The sequence below is a fragment of the Anabas testudineus genome, chromosome 23 (assembly GCF_900324465.2).
Source record: "Anabas testudineus chromosome 23, fAnaTes1.2, whole genome shotgun sequence".
In the NCBI taxonomy this organism is placed as follows: Eukaryota; Metazoa; Chordata; class Actinopteri; order Anabantiformes; family Anabantidae; genus Anabas; species Anabas testudineus.
In genome coordinates this window covers 3,761,034-3,783,447 of record NC_046631.1, presented here as the reverse complement: position 1 = coordinate 3,783,447, position 22,414 = coordinate 3,761,034, and the positions used below count along the sequence as shown (strand labels likewise).

General features: G+C 41.5%; 1 protein-coding gene across 3 annotated transcripts; it reads left to right on the top strand.

Annotated features, from left to right (window-relative positions):
• Positions 1-6,194: 6,194 nt before the first annotated feature.
• LOC113163478 (monocarboxylate transporter 2) lies at positions 6,195-21,877 on the top strand. 3 transcript variants are annotated; one of them, XR_003298902.1, is made up of 6 exons: positions 6,195-6,420; positions 11,835-12,080; positions 15,890-16,033; positions 16,238-17,044; positions 17,346-20,220; positions 20,431-21,877. XR_003298902.1 is itself a non-coding variant. In XM_026362143.1 (5 exons), the coding sequence occupies exons 2-5, from the start codon at positions 11,864-11,866 to the stop codon at positions 17,624-17,626; spliced, it is 1,449 nt and encodes a 482-aa protein (XP_026217928.1). In that variant the 5' UTR covers positions 6,195-6,420; positions 11,835-11,863; the 3' UTR covers positions 17,627-21,877. The 3 variants fall into 3 exon arrangements, 2 of the variants coding, with proteins under 2 accessions (XP_026217928.1, XP_026217929.1); XM_026362143.1 differs by having other exon boundaries at positions 17,346-21,877; XM_026362144.1 differs by lacking the exon at positions 6,195-6,420 and adding an exon at positions 8,997-9,874 and having other exon boundaries at positions 17,346-21,877.
• Positions 21,878-22,414: the final 537 nt, after the last annotated feature.

Genomic DNA, 22,414 nt, shown 5'->3' with positions numbered 1-22,414 from the left:
ATCTCGCTCTTGACACCGGTGTGAAGGAAAATTTCACTCCTAATATGGAAATCATTAGTAGTATCAATATCGCTTATCTAAACACCAGCAATCACAGCATAGATGCATTCACCGTAGGGTCAAGGTCAGAGTATATAGGACGTTTAGCCTGAGGTTAGTATTGATTGTAATTATCTTTCACCCTGAGGCGGAGTGCCAGCTCATTTGTAACCCACATGTCCTGTATGTGCTTGCTCTTGGTCCACTGGCGTGCTTTTTTTTATCCAATAATAATCCCGCTGCATGCGGACACACTGACCGAAATGCAGACAAGTCAGTTCAATATCCAATTTAACTTTCCAATCAACCTTTTGCACTGACATTTACTTCACAATATACTTTTGTGCTTGACTTAATTAGTGTGGATTCGTGTTTCACATGTTGAAATGCACAGAGAGCGGACAGCCAAAAAATCCCCACATCACAAAAACTAATCACTGCAGATTTATTTAGAACAAAACACAACACTACTTCCCCCCACCTCCTCCTGTTAAAGGCCACAGTCTCAGTCCTTCAGTGGCCCACTTGAGTTGATAGTGGGTCTTTGTCTTGCTCAAGGACACTTCAGCAGGTTCTGTGATTGAAGGACCTGACTTTTGTGTGCCTGGAATTTCATTACAGCTTCTTTTGTTGGACATTTTTTCTTACTTATCTATTGTATCTCAGACATTTTTACTCTTTTAACAACACAAATATCAAACTCCTGATGTTGCAATCTCTTGTCATATAGACATGATTCTTCTTTATTTACGGTTTTGCAGCACTGGAGGTCTGTTTATGTGGTGGATCTCTCTCTCTCTCTCTCCTGTACTCTGCCAAACAAGGCAGTCACACCAGACCTCCTTCCTGCTGAGAGCCTCCAACCCCAAGACCCCCCACCTTCACATACTCACCTCACTTACCCCTCCCACCAGGAAGAAGCAGCGGTGGGTCCATAGCAGTGATAAAGAAAGCCCAGCTGTTCAAACAGTTGGAAGGAAAACAGTGGGGGTGGTTGGAGGCATACATCAGCATATTTAGTTCACAGAAATCAAACGTGGACGTGAACCAGAGCCAAAGACATACGACTGTTAAGAGGAAAGCTATGATGATTGATGCAATTATGTTAATAATGGCCGTTCATTAACACTGATAGCATCCAACACTTTTCATCAGAGGGATTTAATAGACTACTTTCGCTACTATCACATTGCAGCCCCCCCCTGTAAAGAGCAGTCAAGTTTATTCCTGAATGAAACAGTTCCTCTAATGTATTAAAAAGAGTGGCTGACTGGCTGAACTGGAATAATTAGAAAGATATTAATTAAGATATGAAGTGTAACTCCTGTGAAGAAGACATTAGAGGGAAAAGTAATTAAAAAAAAAACAAAATAAATGCATAAACTCGCATTAGGTGAGGAAAGACGCCAGGTGAGGTTGTACATTTTGTAATTGAATAGGACAATGTGGCATTTCACCGTCCTCTGTGTGGATTCCAGCCCTCGCCAAGCACCGTATCACCTGTACCTCTCCATTCCTCAACCCCAAAGAATACTTGTCTTTTCCTCATGTGGAACGTTTCTGATAAGATGTCTGACGGGGACGTTTATTTAATAAATATTAATCTCACCATCCACTTTTTTTTTGTTGTTAAAATAGGTCATAAAAGGCTCACATCAGCCTGTTGAGTCAGTCTTTGTAGGTGGAGAAAAAAAACACTCTCTTGGTATCAAGCTTTCCAAACAGATTAAATGTCAAAAGGAGCGTGTGTTTATCCCCAAACAAAATCTGTGCTGGGTTTCTAACATGTAATAACAGGAACAAATTAATCGCCAGTAATTGCAGCAATTCTGCAACAAAGCAACTGCATACCTGCTGAGGAGAACTTGTATTGTATAAACTCTGCATGTTTCGGCACAGGCTAATATCAGCCTGCTACGCGGGTCTACGGTTATTAATACAGCAAAGTTTCCGAAGCCTGCTGGTGGAACAGTAACAGAGGAACTTTTGCAATGGTGACACTGACAGAGCTGTGACTGGCTGTGCATGTGCGTGGGGGTTGTTAACATTTGCATTTCAAAGAACACATGTCAGATTAAACCGCATTGCTGTCAGGTCAGTAGTGGGTTTAAAGGCTCATTGCTGAAAACAATGTACTGTTAATAGGTCACTCATTTTGAATAGATTAGAGGAAGTGGGCATATCTGATGGGAGATAACTGGGACAGAGCCTGCAGGGGACACTGGCTTTCACTGGGCTGCTTTTTTTTTATCTAAACTCACAGAGTTCACAAACATACAGTATACACTCACCTGTATATATATTATTCAGGTGTCAAATCAGCTTGATTATTAGTCGTGTGTGCTCACCATTGTGGAAAGCAGTAGGGGGGGACCTTCACACCACTCCAGGTACAGTTGTTGTCTCAACCCAACACCCCAGCCCAACTTTTTAACCCCCCACAAACCCTCCTGCTGCTCAACTGTTGAATGCGTGCCCTCCTCCTTTCACCTCCTCTGTTTCTCCTCTCCTGATCTATTGTTCTGTGACCGACCATGCAAGGCATTCATGCTTGGCTTGGGGGGGGGGGGGGGGGGGGTTGTTTCCAGAGTGGCAGGAGATGCCTGGCTGACAATTTAAAAAAGCTGTTACGTGTAAGAGTTCAGAGGCGATAGGTTTTCTTTCTCTCTTTTCTTTGATAATCAGTTTGGCAAATATTAAGAGTAAAAACTAAGAAAGCAGAGAGTCAAAGTCAAAATGGCAGAAATTAGTAAAAAAATAACATATAATAGCATCAGAAAACCATATAAGGCAGCATTAGGTAGGTGGAAGGTCTATAGATACAGCTGTTGGATGTCTCCTTTCCCCCCCATTACCCCCCACCCAGGAGGGAGGTGTTGAGGTGAGAATGGAGGCCTCCTTCCAGCTGCAGTTCCTCTGACCCAAACAGTTGGGGTCTTTATTGCCTTTGTGGAAACAAGCTGACAGGAAAGGTAAACATCAAGGTGTGGAAAGAGCCCCTTTTCCTTCGGTGGTCTCATCAGCAACGCAGCCTGCGTGGATTAAATACTGCTTTAAATCAGGACCACAGGTTGGAAACTCAAACATCAACCAGCAGAGATGAGAAACTGCGATGTTAGACGTAATGAGAGTGTGGCGCTCCTCCTCTCCTATTGTCTGCAGGAGATCTCTGGTATATAGTGACCTCTAGGGGTAAAGAAGAGGGGAAAGACTGCAGAAAAGCGCTTCTTCAGATTTGTGCATGTCAGCCCCTGCCTTTGTTGACTCAGAGCTTAAAAATCCTTCTGCAGACTTCTGCGACTTGTCTGCTTTTCTTCATCTAAATCTTCGCTTTTGTTTTAGCTGGATTTGCGCTATTGTGGAAATATGGAGAGCCCCTGATAAGTGGTGCATTCACTGCAGAACGCTGTGGGAATTTTAAAGGATCAGTGTTCACCGTGATTTATGAGCCCGCAGATTAAAGAGTCCATTAACAGAGAGGATGACACAACATGAAGCTATTTAAGTAGGTTTCTTGAGTCCAACTTATCATGTACTCACCAATGAAAAGCATGTTTAAAACATCCATATTTTTCTCTGTCATTGTAAAACACATAGCAAACATTAATCTACATTTTGGTACTTGTCTTTATATGATTTACACAGCTTGATCACAACTGGAAATCAGGTCAGAGTTTATATCTTCCTCCTATCGTATAGGAGTGAAACCCTTGGCTCAGCTCTAAACCGATTCACGTTTTATCCTCAGGGAGGGATTACATACTGCTTGGTTGGATTATTCTCTCTCAGACTGCACTGGATGGTCCAGCTGAATGGGATGTTTTCACAATAATGATCAAATAGACATGATTTGAATGCAACATTCACGTCCTCAACTAGAAAACATTGAAAATGAAGGTTGATGGTGAATGAATCAACGATTGTATGACTCTTCTTCCAAGTCAGACCAGGACTCCACCAGCCTTTGTTCGAATGCTTCATTTACGACACCCCCCTCTGCTGGTGGGATATCTCACGTCAACTTCAAAGTGCTCTGCAGTCTTCGGAAGGCGTCAAAAACACGACCGCTCATGTAAAAATAAACATGCACTCATGCAAAATCTGTTTCCTGTTTCTATTAAATCATGCTAAACATGTGCTCGTGGCTGCAACCATACCAGACCACACTGAACGCCTCATGATCAGAAGACGCAACTCAACTTGCTTGAACTGCTATTTAATCAGATAGATAAGGGAGACCCGGCCAAGAAAGCATCAATAGGCTACAGAATTACACAATATAACCAGCAAGAGAGCACACATGTGGCTCACGTGAGAGCTGCTAATCTGCTCACATGCTGCGTATTGCTCAAATGTCCCCTATACATTTGCGCTGACCTTCAAACCCGTGAGCTGCCCATCACCGTTACAAAAGAACAGCTTCAACCAATCGATATTTGTAGCGTTAAACTGCCACAAATGTTCAAATCCAAGCATTAGGTAATTAAATATATGGATGCACAGAAGATACCCAAAACAACTGCAGTGTTTAGATGTTAATATCGTGTATCATCCCTAACAGCGCCTTTGGTGTCAACTATGGTGTTTTGAGAGTAAAAAACATATTTCTCTTGGCCTCCCTTCGTGAGCCGCACCTCGGCCTCAACAGCGTGAGCCTGAGTGAAGATTGTTTGGATTTTGGGGGCACCGTGCTTCCATAATTCGAGCTCCCATGTTTGTGTTTTCAATCTGGGACCTGAAAGGATATTGTTCACAGTGTCAGACAGTGAGGAGCATGTGAATTCTCACAGCCTACATAATGCTACATCACTGTTCCTGTAATAGTATTAGAAAAAGTGAATTATTTTACCAGGTAAAAGAAAATATATTTTGTGCAGCAAGCTCATCTTCACATATGACAATGTTTTTTTTTTTTTTTTTAATGAAATGAAGCCATCCTAAGTGATTCAGCACTATTTTAGGGGGAGTTTATTGGCTTTACGCACAGAATGTAGAACAGACAAACAAAGGACGTCTAAAGAAAGTGTGTAAAGAAAATCAAATATCCCTGTAGGTTCCTTTTTTTCAGCCCATCGGAGGTAAACAGATGAACTCTGTTGTTAGCATTTGAATATGTTCATTGATCAGTAAAGAAAACAGGCTGCAGGGCTGAGCAGATAACACGTCAAATGATGTTGCAGCATGTGGCTACTTCAGCTCTTGCGTGTTTATCAAGGTTATAAATGATTATTGCCCGTGGTACTCTAACCCACCAGAACATGTCAGTGTAAGAATCTTATATTCTCCTTTACATTCAGCACGTGGCCTTAAGGCTTCACTGTGACTGAAACTGTGTTTCAAATGAAGCCCACAAACTGAGCTCGAAGCACCCAGACTGGGTTAGGTGCTGCTGTTGACAGTTTCGTGCCTTTTTTTGTGGTTATGCCACTGCGGTTCAACTGCTGCTTAACATTTTCACATTTGCATTCATTTGTAAAATGACTGTTTCCCTGTAATGGTAGGTAGGTAGTCAACGGGTCGCCATGCAGATGATGTGTGTGATGTAGAAAGCAAACAAACAGGGTGGTTGTTGAGGCTGGGGGACTCTACATGGAATTTCCCACTAACTAAACTAAATAATGTTATTCATCTGTGCTCATACCTAGCTACTAGAAACACCCCCCCCCCTCACTGGGGTTATGTTAAGCTGTCACCATGTCTCTGCTGTGTTCCCCTTTCTTAATATTCAAGCATCACAAGCGCACTATGAATCCGTGACATGTGACAATCCCCTCACTCACGAGACCTTTTAAATCTTGAATCCCTTGAAGAACTTCACTCCAAAAGTCAGGAGGTTGTGACATGTGGCACAGCGAGTGAAGCAATGGCAACAGAAGGTGCGTGCCGGGGGTGCTTTACTCTCCAAAAGGCTGTGAAAGTGTCCTCAGAGCTGTTTGTAGATAAACTGCAATGCCCTTATTTTCTGTAATAAAGAAACATATGACCCAGAGCATCAGTGGGACTCTCTTATGTGTATTTTCTGACACCAGTGGAGAATCAGTAGTAGCTGACACACAAGGGAAAATACGGAGGAGGAGCTGTAGTGAGAGGGGAGGTAACGATGTAACGAGTAACGACTCCTGAATGACTGAGTGAGTCCTCTCCTCCGCTCAAACGTCAGCACCGCCCTCTGCAGCCAGCAGCACCACCACCACCACCAGCAGCAGCAGCAGCAGCTCCACGTCAGACAGCGGCTCACTCAGGAAATTTAAACGCCGAGCGCCGAGCGACGCGGACGCACGCATCTTCCTGCGCCAAGGTCACCGAGCAAACAGCCTGCACGGAGGACGCGCGCCCCTTCATTCATCTCCCCCACCCTCTCTCACCACCCCATTCCCGAAGGTACGGTAACGTTTAATTCCCCCCTTTTTATCGCCGATGGCGCCGAAAGACGAGCCGCGGCTGCCGGCGATGAGGAGGGCTTAACCGAGAGCTGTCGGCGTTTCCTGGACGCGTCGGCACGCAGAGATGAGCATGTGTGCAGGCTTTTATTTGCATGAGTAGCATGTCTGGAGCTAGGTGAGGCTATGTGAGCGCGTCTGTGTGTTTGGATGCTTGGAGTAGAAGACGGTTTCGGATGCGTTCAGGAGCCTTTGGAGAGAGAGGGGGGAATCCATGGCGATGCCATGCGCTCAAGGCGGGGGTGGGGTGGGGTGGAAAGGCTGGATAAAATCTAATGTGTTCATGTATTTTGAAGCTAGTCTGAGTCAGAGCGCCTGGTTCAGCCGATGTAGGCCCTGGCATTAAGGCTGGCTTCATCCGGTCCCTGTCCTTACATCAGCAGCATCATATGATTACGCTGCAGTGCTGAGGAATCACCAGCTGGTACGTGACGTTGTTCCATCTCCAGTTTTTGGTGTTTTGGCTCAGCTTTTAAAAAAGTTTTCTCAGAACGACACACCACAGTGACTCTTTTATGTCCCAAGTATGTTTTTTTATTTTATTTTATTCCTAAGCAGGTTTGACACAAGCTGAGGAAGTTTCCCTCCTGGTCAGCTGGTGAGCTGGAAAAATAACCCAGCGCGTCACACTGTGCTGGTTTCATCATGTGGAAAGTATATTAATGTGCTCTTTTTATTTAGATCTAGGTTAAACAGTTTGGGTTAAAATGTTTTGTGGCTTAAGACCACTGTGCTGAAGTTATGAATTGGGCATCAGTGATGACAGCTTGCTCTAAACACATTAGAAACCTGTTAAACCATAAATACAGTGGAACAAAGTAAAGCCCATAATATAAGGCGAGCTAGACTAATAAATGGGCCACACTGATTTTAGCTTGTTGGTGATATATCAGTATCACTTGAAGTGCAGTGACAGATGGTTTTATCATCTCAGGGATGCTTTGTGTGCAACAAGCATTATAGGAATCTGTGCTTCTGACCTTGATGACGTGCTCAGAGGTGTGGACCAGAGCAGCAGCTTCGGATTGGTTGTTCACCGTGGGTGTTGGCCGCCCACGAAACATGAAGTGAATGCTATTGTGTCTAAACACGCACAGATGCGGTTGTGTGTAGGATTGAAACCGATTGAAACCACACTGAGTGTGTGTTTCACTTCAGGAGAGTTGTTCAGTGTTGTCCCAGGTTTTTCCCGTGCACTTTTAGTGTTCAAAGGGATTTATTGCGCCACTTATTTAAGTTTTTAAATCATGGTTAGTCCCCAGGAGTTAGCTCAAGGACTTCAAAGTGCAGAGGCTGACAATAAAAGCAGAAAGGGTATTATAGTCTCGGTTTATTTTATGGGAAGACCCCCCGCCTGGTGGCCTTTCTGATCACAAAGCAGCTCTGGGAGGTGACCATTGTTTCTGTTTGTTGCTGCCCAAGACCAAGCGAGATCAGTTGATAACAAGAATATCATGTGCGCTTCTGTCAACATTTGAAGAGTTTCTCATTGGGTTAATGACCAACTCTTTCTATGACGACGTGAGTGGTGTTTCTCTGAGGTTACCTTAGAGATAATCTTGCGTTGCCATAACTTTAAGTCCCGTGAGACCGGAGTGGAGGTGGAGGTGTGTTGAGGGTCATGCTGGCAGCTGCTGACTGTACAGGTCAAGTTTCCTTATTTTGAGTCTTTCAGCTCTACAGCACCTGAATAACGAAGTGTTGAATATTTCTGCTGTTCAAGGTCAAACTGGATGACCTTCATCTTGTTACGCCCTCTTCTTCTGCTCTGGTTTAATGGCACCAACCACCAGCTGTTTATCTCAGACAATCATCTGCTAAGATTAGCATAATGTGGATGGAAACATTTCTTCATTTGCATTTGTGCTGTGTCCTGGTTGGAAACTCATTTGCTCTTAGATGGGGGGGGAATAAGAAACTACATAGCAAATAAGAAGTCAAACAAAGCTTTAATTGAATCCCTCTCTCTCAAAATGTAAAGTGAGGTATCTTTTGACTGCAGGAACTGATTATTAGTTTTGATGCTCCGTGTTGTGGTACCCTCCTGCTTCACCTCCTTTACTAAAACTTAGCAGAAAGGTGATACTGGTATCTCGGCTTGGCCTCTGTTGTGAACCAAGCCTGAGATCCTCTTTGCAAAGTCTTTTAGGCTTTTTGCCAAGGTACTAAGTGATGTCCTTGGAGGACAGACACACAAACATACACAGCAGTACTACGTAAGCCAGTCTGACGAGCTTTTGCCAGTTGGATGATTTGACTGTAGCAACGCTGTTTGGATTCCTGGCCTCCCGCCTTCACCTTGCAGCTCACTTACCACTGTGGTGTTGTTGAGATAGGCTCACCAAGGTGAAGACGGCCACTGTGGACCAAAACAAACAGAAGACTCTGCTCGATAACACACAGGAAGGACACATATCTGTGTTTCCATGGATGATGTGGTTCTCTTGGACTTGCTTATTTTTCCCGGCTCCTCTGTCTTGTTGGTCAGATATGGCAGAATATAATAATTAAAATATACATGAATTGACCAAAACAGTGTGTGGCAGTAATCCCTTTCTGTATCGTTTACAGTGCCAGTTCGGTTTTCCACACTGTGGTTCACACTAACATATCTCAGCAGCTGTTGTTTGCCTTAACATTTTACCCATGCATGGTCCCCAGAGGATTACTGCTGGCAGTGTCATTGTGATACGTTTAGCACGCCGATCTTAGCATTACTTGCCACACCTGGCACGGCTGTGTACGACATGTAAATGTTTATCGTCACAACTTCGGACGCGCGTGAGCGTTGTGTTTCTGCAATAAGATGCATTGAAGGAAAAAGACTCTCATAGGACTCCTGCCACGTGCATGGGTGTCATTCTGCCAGCTTGGTTTTAGTATAGAGTTTAGTTTAGAATGTAAATACGCAAAGACGTCACAAAAAGCATAATAATGGCATAATAATGACTCCATCTTATAGAGTCACACTGTATAAAGTGAAAACAAGACGCTGGTCCGTATTAATCATGGTTCAAAGTGGCCTCCAAGGTGGAATACATGTTACTGATCTGTACCTTTGAAGTGTTGAACTTCTTTGAAGAATTTCCTTGTAGGGATGAATAAAGCTTTATTACAACCAGACTAGTCAACAATCAAGTTTGTCTTGCGTTTCCAGTGCATTCGTTTCCGGCTCTGTGGGCAAAGGTGTGCCTACCAACTAACCAAAGCTCAGACAAATATTTTCAGGCACTCTGGTGTTACTGAGTTCAACTGACCTGCTTCCAACCAGTGTTTATTTAAACCATGACGCGGCCCGTCAGTCACTCCCAAATCTGCTGCTCATACCAGTCACCTGACCAGGTGCTCTGCTGTGTCAGGTGAAGGACATAAGATGAGGACTATTAAATCAAGAAGTAAGTGCTGACATTGTACTGACTGAACGATGACTTTGCTTCTGTTTGACTTCCAATGTACTTATTTGGTTGATGATAAACCAAATATGGGAAGTTTGCCTGGATATTTCCCCTCCTTTGCCTCAGAGCTTCTCTTTTTGTGGTCAATCTGTCCAGAGTTTCATATTAGAATCCATCAATTTAAGCTACTTAAGACTTCTGAGGCTCCTTCGTGCACTGTCGTCATGTTCAATCAATCAAAACCACTATCTACACAGAGTACTGCAGCCTGTAATCTGATTAGTGTGGATTAGACCCACTGTATGGAAAAAAAGCATAATCTCTGACTTTGATTAAAGGGGCAATACAAGAGTTATATACAGAGGATTATATTTCCATTTTTCAGGCTCATTTTAGCCCAGTTATTGTTATTTTAGAGCTATTTCGTTAGTACTCAGTCATCCACCGAGCTGAAACCAGCTAAAGCACCTGTAATGTGTAGGTAAATAAAAGAACCAAACAAACGAAATATCTGCAAATGAAATGCACGCTCACCTTGTGTTAAATCTTGCATTGATTTGAAGGGATCCAGTCCAAAAACAACAATGGCTTTAATGAGTTAAATTTTATTCATTATCACGTTCGTTTTTTTTTTGTTTTTTTTACATATTTTGTTTTCAGAATATATTTGTCCTATTTTTGCTACAAACAAACAAACAAACAAACAAATGGCAGTTGGTTTTCCCTTGTTGCCTTCTCTAAAAGTAGAGAAATTACACCATATTTAAAGCTGCGCTAATGAAAATGTGGATATAGACAATGGATTAAATGACTGTAATTTAACACCTTTATTAACACTGAGGCACGACGTCAGTGCCATTAGCAACTATTTCTGAGACATATTCACAATTACAGGAAACTACAGTAATGCAATTATGGTTTAAAAAAGTAGGCGGACCAGGTGGCATACCTGTTTAACTAGTCTCTATATCCCTATGTGTTGCAATCACTGGTGGCAAATACTAGAGAGAAAAACCACACCCAGCCTTCAGCAACGATTGCTGAATGAAGAATGCTGACTCTTCCTCAGAATGATTATATGTGCTGATGCGCTGTATGTGAAACCATAGTGGGGGCCATGATGTCAGCATGCGCCACAAGCTGATTATATAGTTGTAAATTATTCCTGGCTGGGTACAAAATTGAAGCTAATGAGAGCTTAGACGGAGCTAAAATGTAACAGATGCCCTTTTTGCTTTCCACAGTGTGTTTGTGAATACTTGTGTGTGTGTGTGTGTGTGTGTGTTTCTCCGCGTCAGTCAGCTCGAACAAAACCAACAGAGTGAAGTGCGGCTGTTTGAACAATTTTACCGCTCTTAATTTTTCACACATAATTGAGGGGTGTTTGCTTTGTACACAGCAGCACCTGACGTTAAACTGCCACTTCATTACTATCAGTTGATAGCTTTGTTCCCCTTACTGCCTGAGCGGCTCGGGTGAAGGGGGGGGTGGGCTCAAGGTGAATGCTGGGCGGGGTCAGGGCCGTCTCCCAGGTGAGCGCATGATTAACACTGTGTGTGTGCGTGAGTGTGTTCACCAGGATCCAGAACTCTGGTATGAACTCCTCTCATGTTACGTTACTGCTGGTAGGTGTTTGAATGTGAATGACAGAGAGGATGAACTGTTTGACCTGCTCTGTAATTCCACAGCCGTCTGTTGACTGTCAATATAAGGTGCAGCAGGTCTTCTGACTTATCTATATATTGCAAGTAAAGATCTGATACATTGTCCTATAAACAACTGCTGAGCCTCAGGTTCATTTATTTCTTAGTGCCAAAGGACTCCCTAAGAGTCCCAGATTGGACTAATCGATAATCCGTCACAGGACAAAATGAACTCATACATTATGTAAAGGTGCTGTTGTACTTTTCTTTCCTGCAGGTTTCAATTTGCTTTTCTTTTTTTTTTTTTCTTCTTCTAGTATATAGTCAACATTGAGGTGGACCAGTGATGCCTCCCCCATCCACGGGTCCTGCAGTTGTGCCCCCGCCAGACGGCGGCTGGGGGTGGGCCGTGGTGTTCGGCTCTTTCATTTCCATCGGATTCTCGTACGCTTTCCCCAAGGCCATCACGGTCTTCTTCAAAGACATCCAGATCATCTTTAATGCCTCCTACAGCGAGGTCGCATGGATCTCCTCCATCATGCTTGCGGTCATGTACGCTGCCGGTGAGTCGCCGTTTGGATTTACCTTTTATTTACAGCTCTCAACCTAGAATTAGGGTGCCCACTCCAACAAGCTTAGATTACCGCATGGTCACTGCAAATGCACGATACATAGCTCCACTACTGCTGATATCTTTGAAGTTGTACATTATACAGATGCATAAAAAACAGCTGTGTTAACTGAACATTTGCAGCATAGGTTGGAAAATCGAAACTCTTGACTAATCATCAGCAAAAGTTATAAAGCTAGATAATAACACTCAAACATAGAGTTTTCTGCTCACAAGAACAGCCTGGCCTTGCAAAAAAAAAAGAAAGAGAGAGATCTCAGAAGACTTACGATCAAGAATTGCTGATTTGCATGAAGCTTGAAAGGGTTACAAACTAATCTCAACGAGCTTAGATATTCATGAGTCCAAAATCAATTTAGCATGGCGGCTGCTCTACTCTAGAAGTGATGCAATGCAGAATATTCAATGAGGAAAGTCCGCTGAGGTTATCAGTCATTCAGGTCATAGTCTCCCAACTGGACTGGACTCAATGAGGTAACCAGGCTGGAAATGAATCTTGCGAGACGTCTCTGTTGACAAGTCTATGTTACCCAGTTATTAAGCACATTTAGTGTACAGCAACTCTGGGAGCACCCCCCCCCCCCCCCCCACTCGCATAACAGTGTGCAGGTCTGATCCACAGCCAGAGGATGCACCTGTATGAAGCTTCCGCTTCTCAAGTGCATTTGACGAGTTGTAAAATCAAAGGGTTCCCTTTCTTTTACCAGCAGCACAGTGAATGTTTAACGGGTGGGTTTTTAAAAGAAAAGAAGAGAAAACAATCCTAATTGTTCTATATTTTTAGCCTAAAGTATACAAGCAGGCTAGTTTGTTAATGTTACCGTGGAAGACTTTTCTTTTGTGTCCTATAGAGTGGCCGAATCCCAACAATATACTCCTCTGCATATGCAATATACACGGGCCTTAGCTGTTTGTTGAATAAAGAGCCATTAAAGGGTAAAAATGTGTTTTCATCAGGACAGTTTCTGCAACATATTGCTCCAGTCACCTGCTGTATCTTCCACTTTGGATTTAGCCCAGCAGCCTTCTGCTTCGCTGTGTCACAGCTGCCATCTGTGCACGCTGTAATCCTCCTGTCCCTCCATCTCCTGCTCTTGTCACCAACTGTACCGGTCATCAGCAAGCCTGGAAAGTTCATTACCTACATTATGTAAGCTTAGAGAATGTAAAATAATTGAATACATGATTTATTCAGTGTTTTATGACAAAACTTAGTCAATATTTGAAGACAACGACTTATATTTTAAAGAGCTGAGAGAACACTAATGCAAACGTTTTGTTGGTTTCAGTCAATTTTTCCACGTCGCCTGCAGGCCACAGTGCACCTCTGTTTACTCCACATACTCTCTGACACAGAGCCGGAGCCAATCGCACCGAGTCCTGCGTCGAGCTCCAGCAAAACAAGTCTCCTGTGTCAATACATCTGTCAATATGACTTTGTTGAACGTATATTGTGTCAGCACATTTTGTGTAGGCTGACGGGGAATAAGAAACAACAGGAAATACACGTGCCTGAGGCCTTTTGTAGGTATTTCTCATGCAAAAATGGGAAAAACTAAGTTTGGAACAACATATTTTTATATGTGAAGATGGAGAATAAAGTTGCCATGATGATGGGGACTGCCACATCACATCACTTAACCGGTTCCAACCTCCTGCTTTAGCTTTACACTCACTGTGTGTCATTATCATGCGGTGACTACGTCAATATGTGCAGTTATTAAGCAAGCTGCTCCTGTTACTCATTCATTCGTATCGACTGCTCTCATCAGCTATTCATTGAACACCTGCTCACTTGAGCGATAAAGTTGATCGCTGTTTGAATGTTTAACACCTTTTCTAATTCGCCTTAGTGTTGGTGTTTGCATAACTCTGTCGCTACTGTGAGGCTGCCTGATAACGAGCAGTGACACATTGCAAAACAATGATTCAATTGAAATTCGAAATCCTACAAATGACCTTTACCTTATCATTCCTGTTTGTCTCAAATGTGCCTATTTGTTTTTGTTTGTTTTTTTTATATTTTATAGCCTGACAGTAAAATAATAATAATGCTAAAGCTTATTTAGAACTTTGTGGACAGTTCCATAAGCCAAAGAGGTGAAGGAATGAATAATCCTAGCAATATATATGTGTACAAAATATACACAAAAGCTACACTGAGCAGGTTCACAGTTCACATTTGTTGAGCTTTGACGGTACAATAAGAAATTAGCATCTTATAAAGGCTGGATGACAGACAGACTATTTAACTGGCAAAATAGTAGCATGCAGATACAGCTGCCAAGCTCGTCCATGAATCTTGTTAGTAATCTCTCCAGATAAGCAGCCAAATTTTAGCTTTAGCTTTATAATAACACTTCAGTGTATTATAGTGTAAGACCTCTCACTGCCTTAAGTCAGTTTTTTGTTTCTAGTGTAATACAGTGCTGAGTGTGTTCCCACCACTAATAACCTTATTCATAATCATTTGCATATTCAGTCGCCTGATTAACTATGTAAATTAATTTACAAACTCTCATCAGTAATCCAACAGTCTTTTTTAGTTATAAAAGGAAGTTTAAGTGCTCTTCTTGAAGTTGAAGCAAGTGTAAATGAAAGTGTCAATGACGTCAAAGCTCCACACGGGATTTTTCAAAAGCCAACGGATAAAATGAGTGTAGGAATTTCCCAATCTCCTTTATAGATAAACAGGTTTGGGTACATTTCAGTTCTAGTGCAATTCTTAATAGAATTACATCAGACAGCTGTGAAGGTGCTGTGCAACATCCCCATAGCATTGCGCTACGATGACGTGTTTAAGCTGCAGACGGTATGTCCATGTTGGATCAGTGTCACTAATCCAGAGAGAGCGAGAGAGAGATCTGACCTTGGGCGAGGCAGCGTGGAAGCAGTGCTCATCTCTGTTACAGTCACTCAGTCCTAAAGACAGGTGCACAACAGAATTTGGAACTTTACCACAAACCCTCATATCAACCTGGAAATATGGATGTGCTTTGATGACAAATATTATAATGGGTTTAGGCCGGTTTACCCTGCATTATGTCCGCGTAAAGATCTATGTAATGGGTCGGCAGCCAGATGGTGTTATTTAGGAAAGACGACTGGGTCCTCTTGCAGTTTTCAAAAGTTGTTTGCTTCCATTTCTGTTGACTTTATCCTTTTTGAAGTGTGATGGATAGCCAGCATCCTCACATCATCAGCTGTAACAGGCTCTTTGCTGCGGCTTCCATTAAAGGGGTTGTAAAAAAAACTGTTACACACATTTCTATATGTGTCATTCCCTTTTGGGATCTAGGTGGTTATATTTAGTTTGGGGTTTTGTCCACTGTGTAATGAAGTCCACGCTGCATCTGGCCAAGCGATGATAAGCCTTTTTCAAGGGAGGTAATGTGCAGGCTCAGGGGCTTCCTCGTCTTGGCCAATTCTGGTCCCTCCGAGCCCCTGAGAATACTGATCACTGCTGCGGATGCAAATGAGGGGAACTTTCCTCAAGGTCGAAAAAAGATTCATGCAGAGCAAATTAAGTCGGATGACTCCTCGCCTGTAGTGGCTTTTTAAATTGCAGAAATATGATACATCTTCTGGCTGCTAATGAGAGCATTATTTCAAAAAGCATACATGTTTTAACTACCTTCCTCTCTTGTTATTAGTTTTACCGGATTAAGTTATTATGTAGTTACTTCATGTGATGTGTGGATTGATTTATTTTTTTCTGCTTTTTTTTTTTTTTTTTGTCAGGTCCCATCAGCAGTATACTGGTCAACACATATGGCTGCAGGCCCATTGTACTAATGGGGGGCTGCCTCTGTGCCACAGGCATGATTTTAGCTTCCTTCTGCAACAACGTGTTGCAGCTTTACATCTGTATAGGAGTTATCGGAGGTAAGTGCATCTAAATCCACTTAAGTCAATTCTGAGTAAATCTGATTAGCCTCTATTTATAGAGGCGAATCAAGTTGAAAATAGCAGGTTGAAAATAAAAAACATTTAATGCTTGTTTGCTTTATTTATTTTTCCCTCTATTTTAATTCAGGTAACAGGTAAGAGGTTACAAGTGTAATTAACTTATTTCATCCTATCTTATAGGACTTGGACTAGCCTTCAACTTGCAACCAGCACTGACCATGATTGGAAAATACTTCTATAAGAAGCGTCCAATCGCTAATGGACTGGCAATGGCAGGCAGTCCAGTTTTCCTTAGTACCCTGGCTCCTCTCAATCAGTTTCTTTTCAACAATTTTGGGTGGAAAGGCAGCTTTCTCATTCTGGGTGGGCTGTTGCTAAATTGCTGTGTGGCTGGGTCACTCATGAGGCCATTGGGACAGCCACCCAGCAAGGCCAAGAAGGATGAAGAGTTGGCTATTGTCACCGCCACCACCACCAAAGAGAAGCGTACTGTTTGGCAAACAGTCAACAAGTACTTGGATTTGACGCTCTTCAAACATCGTGGCTTCCTCATCTACCTGTCAGGCAATGTCATCATGTTCCTGGGCTTCTTTGCACCCATTGTCTTCCTTGCAGCCTACGCTAAGGACATGGGTGTCGATGAATACTCGGCTGCCTTCCTCCTATCAATTCTGGCTTTTGTTGACATGTTTGCCAGGCCCTCGATGGGACTGTTGGCCAACTCGCGCTGGGTCCGGCCCAAGATCCAGTACTTCTTCAGCTTTGCTGTGCTGTACAATGGGGTGTGCCACATACTCTGCCCGTTGGTGGAAAGCTACACAGGTCTGGTGTTGTATTCAGTGTTCTTCGGCTTTGCCTTTGGTATGGTCAGCTCGGTGCTGTTTGAAACACTGATGGACCTGGTTGGGGCCCAGAGGTTCTCCAGTGCCGTCGGACTCACCACCATCGTGGAGTGCTGCCCAGTCCTCATTGGTCCACCACTAGCAGGTACGGTCTGTCTGACACTGATGTTTTAAGTATTCTTAGCACTGATGGGTATCAGTAAGAGCCACTTAAATTCACTTCTTTATCCCTGTGAACAAATCAACTGATTATAGTGATTCCAGCATCGATTTAGCAAAACAATGATTAAATGCTGCATTGACCAGGGCTGTGCTCAAAAATAGTAATTGACTGTAGTTAACATTTAGCCATGTTTTCAGAAAATATTTTCCAATTCGACTTAGTCATCAGTTTTATGTTCCATAAAAGATACATTAACCTTTCAAAACTTTGTACTGTCTTGCAGGAAAACTGGTCGATGTCACAAAAAACTACAAATACATGTATTTTTCCTGTGGAGCTGTTGTAATTTTGGCCAGTATTTGGCTCTTCATCGGAAACTTCATTAATTATAGACTCTTAGAGCGTGAGCGCAAGCATGCAGAGATGTATAAAAGGACTGAGACGGAAGATCCAGATCAAGTTCAGGAAAAGAAGGAGGCTGATGGGGAAGCCCAGGCCTCTATGGAGCTGGTCGACAAAAGTGAGAAGCAGGAAGAACCTATGCAGCGTGAAACCAACATCTAGATTGTTCTGGTCTGCCATCAGTTCACCATCACCTCGGCCACAACCTCACAAAACCCTGAACTATGATCAAACTGAGCTCCAAGCCAAGTGCCTCTGGGAGCTCCACCAGGCTCTATTCAGGGTCCTCTACTCTTCTATAAAACTAACTGCCAAAGCAACCAGTGTGATACACAAGGCTGTCAAGAGTAATATCAGTTTGTCAAAGAGCATCAGCTGATGCTACAACAGAAGCAGTAACCACAGAGGAAATTGTAAGATAACGTATGCATGTGAAAGTCAAAAAATGTTTGTGGAGAATAGTGTAATACTAACTGTATTTTCCTTTTTGTCATGTTCACTTCATGTCAGTATTTAGTGCAACAAGACTGCAGTTTTCACGACAGACACCTAGTGGCAGTCACAGTCAACATATGGGATTGTAGGTTCTGTAAGAACTCCAGCGTTGTCTCAGTGATGGCAAACAGTAGCAAATCCACATATGTTGGCAGATAATTGGGAAATCAGTCAGAAAATCTAGTCTGCTTAAGAAATGTATTATTTACAAGTCTGTATTTTAGTTATCTCCATCTATCCTGAAGTTAAATCAATGCAAGCTGTAACGACAAGCGTTACTCTGTTCTTGCTCCTTTGTCTTCCAATATGATATTAATACAGTTCCAACAGCACCAGCAAACTCATTCCATATGTTTAAAGGATGATCTTGTCACAACACAATGAGGTCTTGGTAAGTAAAAGTCAACTTAACACATGGTAGCGATGAAAGGATTTCTTGTTTGGGGTAGAAAAACATTTCTGTATTTGTTTTTTCTTTGTTTGTTTTACCTGTGTCCATTCTTAGGGGTGTTTTGAACAACACTGATGTCATGCTATGGACATGGATGTGCTTGTATTCACTTGTATTATGCTAAAACTGTGGATGTGTACATGGACAAGTGCCACTGGTACACTACAAGACATGATGGCAACTCTGGATTTTGAGATGCCTTCTCCAGTGGTCTTTCACTTCAAAGGTATCAGTAGTTGAGATCAACGGCTACTGTTGTTCAGTTTTGAAGCAGGCAAAAGCTCCTGGTGACTTGTTGATTGTGTTGCTTGCAGTGTGAATACAGCTTTAGCAACCCCAGCACACTTGATCCATCCGGTCATATGTGTCGAGCAAGAACGCAAAATCCTAATTGCACTGTGTTTCATATGGCACTTGCGTATTATGCTGCTCACATGAGCTCTGTAATGTTGTGTAGTAAAACCCACACAACCACCACTTTAATACTTTCAATGAAGTCATAAAACGCCTCCTGTAAGTAGTCTCGGGTTCCATGTTGCACTCGCATACGGTATGCTGCACTAAAAGACAAATGGCCATATTTCACCCCAACATCTTTATAGAACTGCTGCATTTCTATTAATTAAATTATGGATGAATGTAATTTTCTCTGTGGGCCTTAATAAGGTATTAATGACCAAAAACCAAGCGTATAAGAGCGGCTTTTCTACATATAGAGCCCATAAATAATATATTCTCTCATATTTCAATGTAGATATATAGAAATCTATTTCTTGTGGTCACTAACAGTCTATTCTGTGATACATTGCCTTAAATGTAATGAATGCAGGAGAGTTGTACAGTGAATACTTGATAGTATTATATGAAGATGTTAAATGTGACCCTTTTGTTTGTTATTTTTGTTTTTTGTGATTAACTTAAGAGAAATTAATGTATCGGCTGTATTGAAACTAATTTTATCTTCTGTATCGTCTCTCCATCAACTACTCTGCTAACAACATCCACGTCAGTATGTTAAAGCTTATGTGGGAATATTCCTGATTCATTTATTAATGCTAATCAAGTCAATCTATGTGTGTTTTCACTCATGTTATGTGAACTGAAATGTGCTGGATGAACGTACATAAATGTGGATATTCATTCAATATTTGAACCATTTCTCATGTTGATTTGTGTACATGTTGTTGTTGTTGTTGTTGTTGTTTGTCTGACAACTCGAAGCTGAAAGTGCTGTCACAGATGTCTACACTAAGCCAAAGCCACACATTTTAACAACCAATTGTGATTTTTTTTCCAAGCAATTGTAAACAAAATGTTATTTTGTTACATGTTTTTGTTTTTTTTCTCCTGTTTGAGCAGTTGTGTATTCAGAGATATGAATATAGTTGTCCAGCTCTGTAGCAGTCGTTCTCAACAGTGTATTACTATAAAAAACCCCTAAGGTTTATATTGAAATGAGATGAATGTTGCTTGGCTGGATGAATTCTGAGGATATAGGTGGACCATTGTTAAGAATATCTGCTGTGACATGATTGCATAAATCTTTGTTTTGAGGCAGACCCTACATCATATTTCAACTTGGCTTAGCTCAGCTCTCAGACCCAATGTCCAAAATTTATTAATGAGTATCATTAATAACTTGTGTGTGTTGACATATCCTGCACTTAATTAATGGAAAGTAGGACTCTATGCTCTATTCACTATGCTCACTGTACTTGATCATTCTCAGTGAGGGGAACAGACTGCTGTACAATCACATTCTGCCAAATAACACTGCCCCCTGCTGGTTCCAACCCACCAAGACCAAAAGGTACAGCTAGGCTTTCCCTAGAACCAGACCCTTGTTTTCATATTTTCCATTTTTAATACATATACAAGGGTTCAGTTTCAATGGTTTTTGTAGTAGGTTGGTAGTAATTTTGTAGTTTTTGTTCTATTTTTTCTGGGAGTAATGTCCTTTTTAGTATTTATATGTTAAATTATAAGTTAAATCTGTGATATTTTTTTCTTCATCTTGCAGATGGAACTGAAATAAGAGCAGTACTGGAAACATGTAGAAAAATGACAGAGCCTGTGGTGCTTGGAAGCAGTGGTTCCCAACGTGTGGCTTGTGATCTTGAAAGTGATTGCGTGATAAATCTAAGTGGGTCACAAGATAATTCACGATGGGAGAGAATCAAAAACATGATTTCCAAAACAAAATGTAGTTTTTCCAAATTATGAAAAGTTGCTCACTGAGTTTTTCTTGGTTTCTGAGAATATATTCTGATTTAGCGTTGTAAGTAGGTCAAATAATAAGAGTACTTAGAGCAATAAATGACTCGTCGATCCCAAGCCTTAACCCTCATGTTCACTGCTAACGGGGAAGTTAATCAAGTCATACAATGTGTCACATTCCTGAAATGCTATGGTATTCTTCTTAGTGTTATTTGTATATTATTTATTCAAATCACTTATATGTATTTTGGTTCAAAAACTAAATTAAATAACTCATCACAATTTTATCTAGAAAGAGATTACTAAGATTAAATTTGACACGTCCCGACAGCCATATCAATAATTTTGCTCAGCATAGCATATATACGCAATAAATAGACACAGACACAGATTCAGTTTAGCAGGATATACTTTTGTCTATTTTCATGATTTCTGTTGACATACATAACTCTATTGATGAAAGGGAGGTTTAGGTTTGTCTTGAAAAGCACTTAGAAGTGTGCACTCTCAGCTTCTCAGTTTCAGTCATGAGGGAGAAATTATCTCATTGGTTGAGATAATTATTAGAAATTTCCCAAAATGAAACTTTCATAGGTTGAGTTTTTGCAATGAAAACTCCCTGTGGAAAACTATGAATTTTAAATGAGCAAATCATCATCACTAAATTAACGGGTTAATTTCTCCCTCAGAAAATTCCAGCCTGCAGAATTAAATCTTCCAATATGCGTATTATACTCCGACATATTCTTCACTGATGTGGCGACAACGTCGGCGTGTGCTTGTGTTGATCGTATGCAAGGTGGTTTGCTACTGGGAGGCTCAAGGACTGTCAGTAATACAGTATCTGTGGTTGTTAAGCTAATTGTGCCTTATTGTGCTTCACTGACCGTTATAACACGCTTCTTGTGAACACAGCAAACATGATTATTATCATACTCCAACCGTGTTTTTCAGCCTTTCTTCTACCATGTGCACGTTTACAAATCATCACAGTCATTTCAAACGACGTAATCAAATTATGTAGGTACTAATCCACCATTCAATCCACTGTCTATGTCTTAACTTCATATTAACACTTGAACATATAAGCTCAATCTATTCTAAGTGTTAAGAGTGTTACGTCTTTGGCGGCATGTGTCTAAATAGGTATTTAAGTGACGTCAGCCCATTGCATCCTTCCAGTAGCAGACATAATGAGTGTTTTCTCATCAGGGCAACTGTAATGAATGGCATTAAACTGTTTGTCAGAGTGTGTCAAGTCTTTCCACTACCTCTGCTGCCATCATGTCAGAGTGAGAAAAAGTCCCACACGGGTATAAGACTTATTTATGTTTTTGTAATTCTAATATAAAGGTATCACCTCTCAGTGTAGATAAGAAAATAAACTATATATCCCAATAATGGCCACTTGACTTTATTTGTAACAGTGAGGTTTGACATGTTTTGATGTTACCTACAATACACTTGAACTATATTATTGTTATTCTAACAGAGACTCTTCATAGTGTGATTAAAGCTTAACAGACCAGCAATTCATAAGTAGCTTAACAGAATGACATATATCAGATAAACATCCATATCAGCTACATGTTAATAATAAATGAATATTTGAACTTTGACTCTTTTGACTATTACTAGTTGCACTCAAATAAACAATGCCACTCCAAATACTGTATGTTTCTGTTAACAGACAACAAGTGAGATCACTTAGATGGGACAAGCAGCAATTATTATACCTCCAAATAATTCTCCTTCTGCTCTCTTTGTGCACCAAATTCAATAGTAAT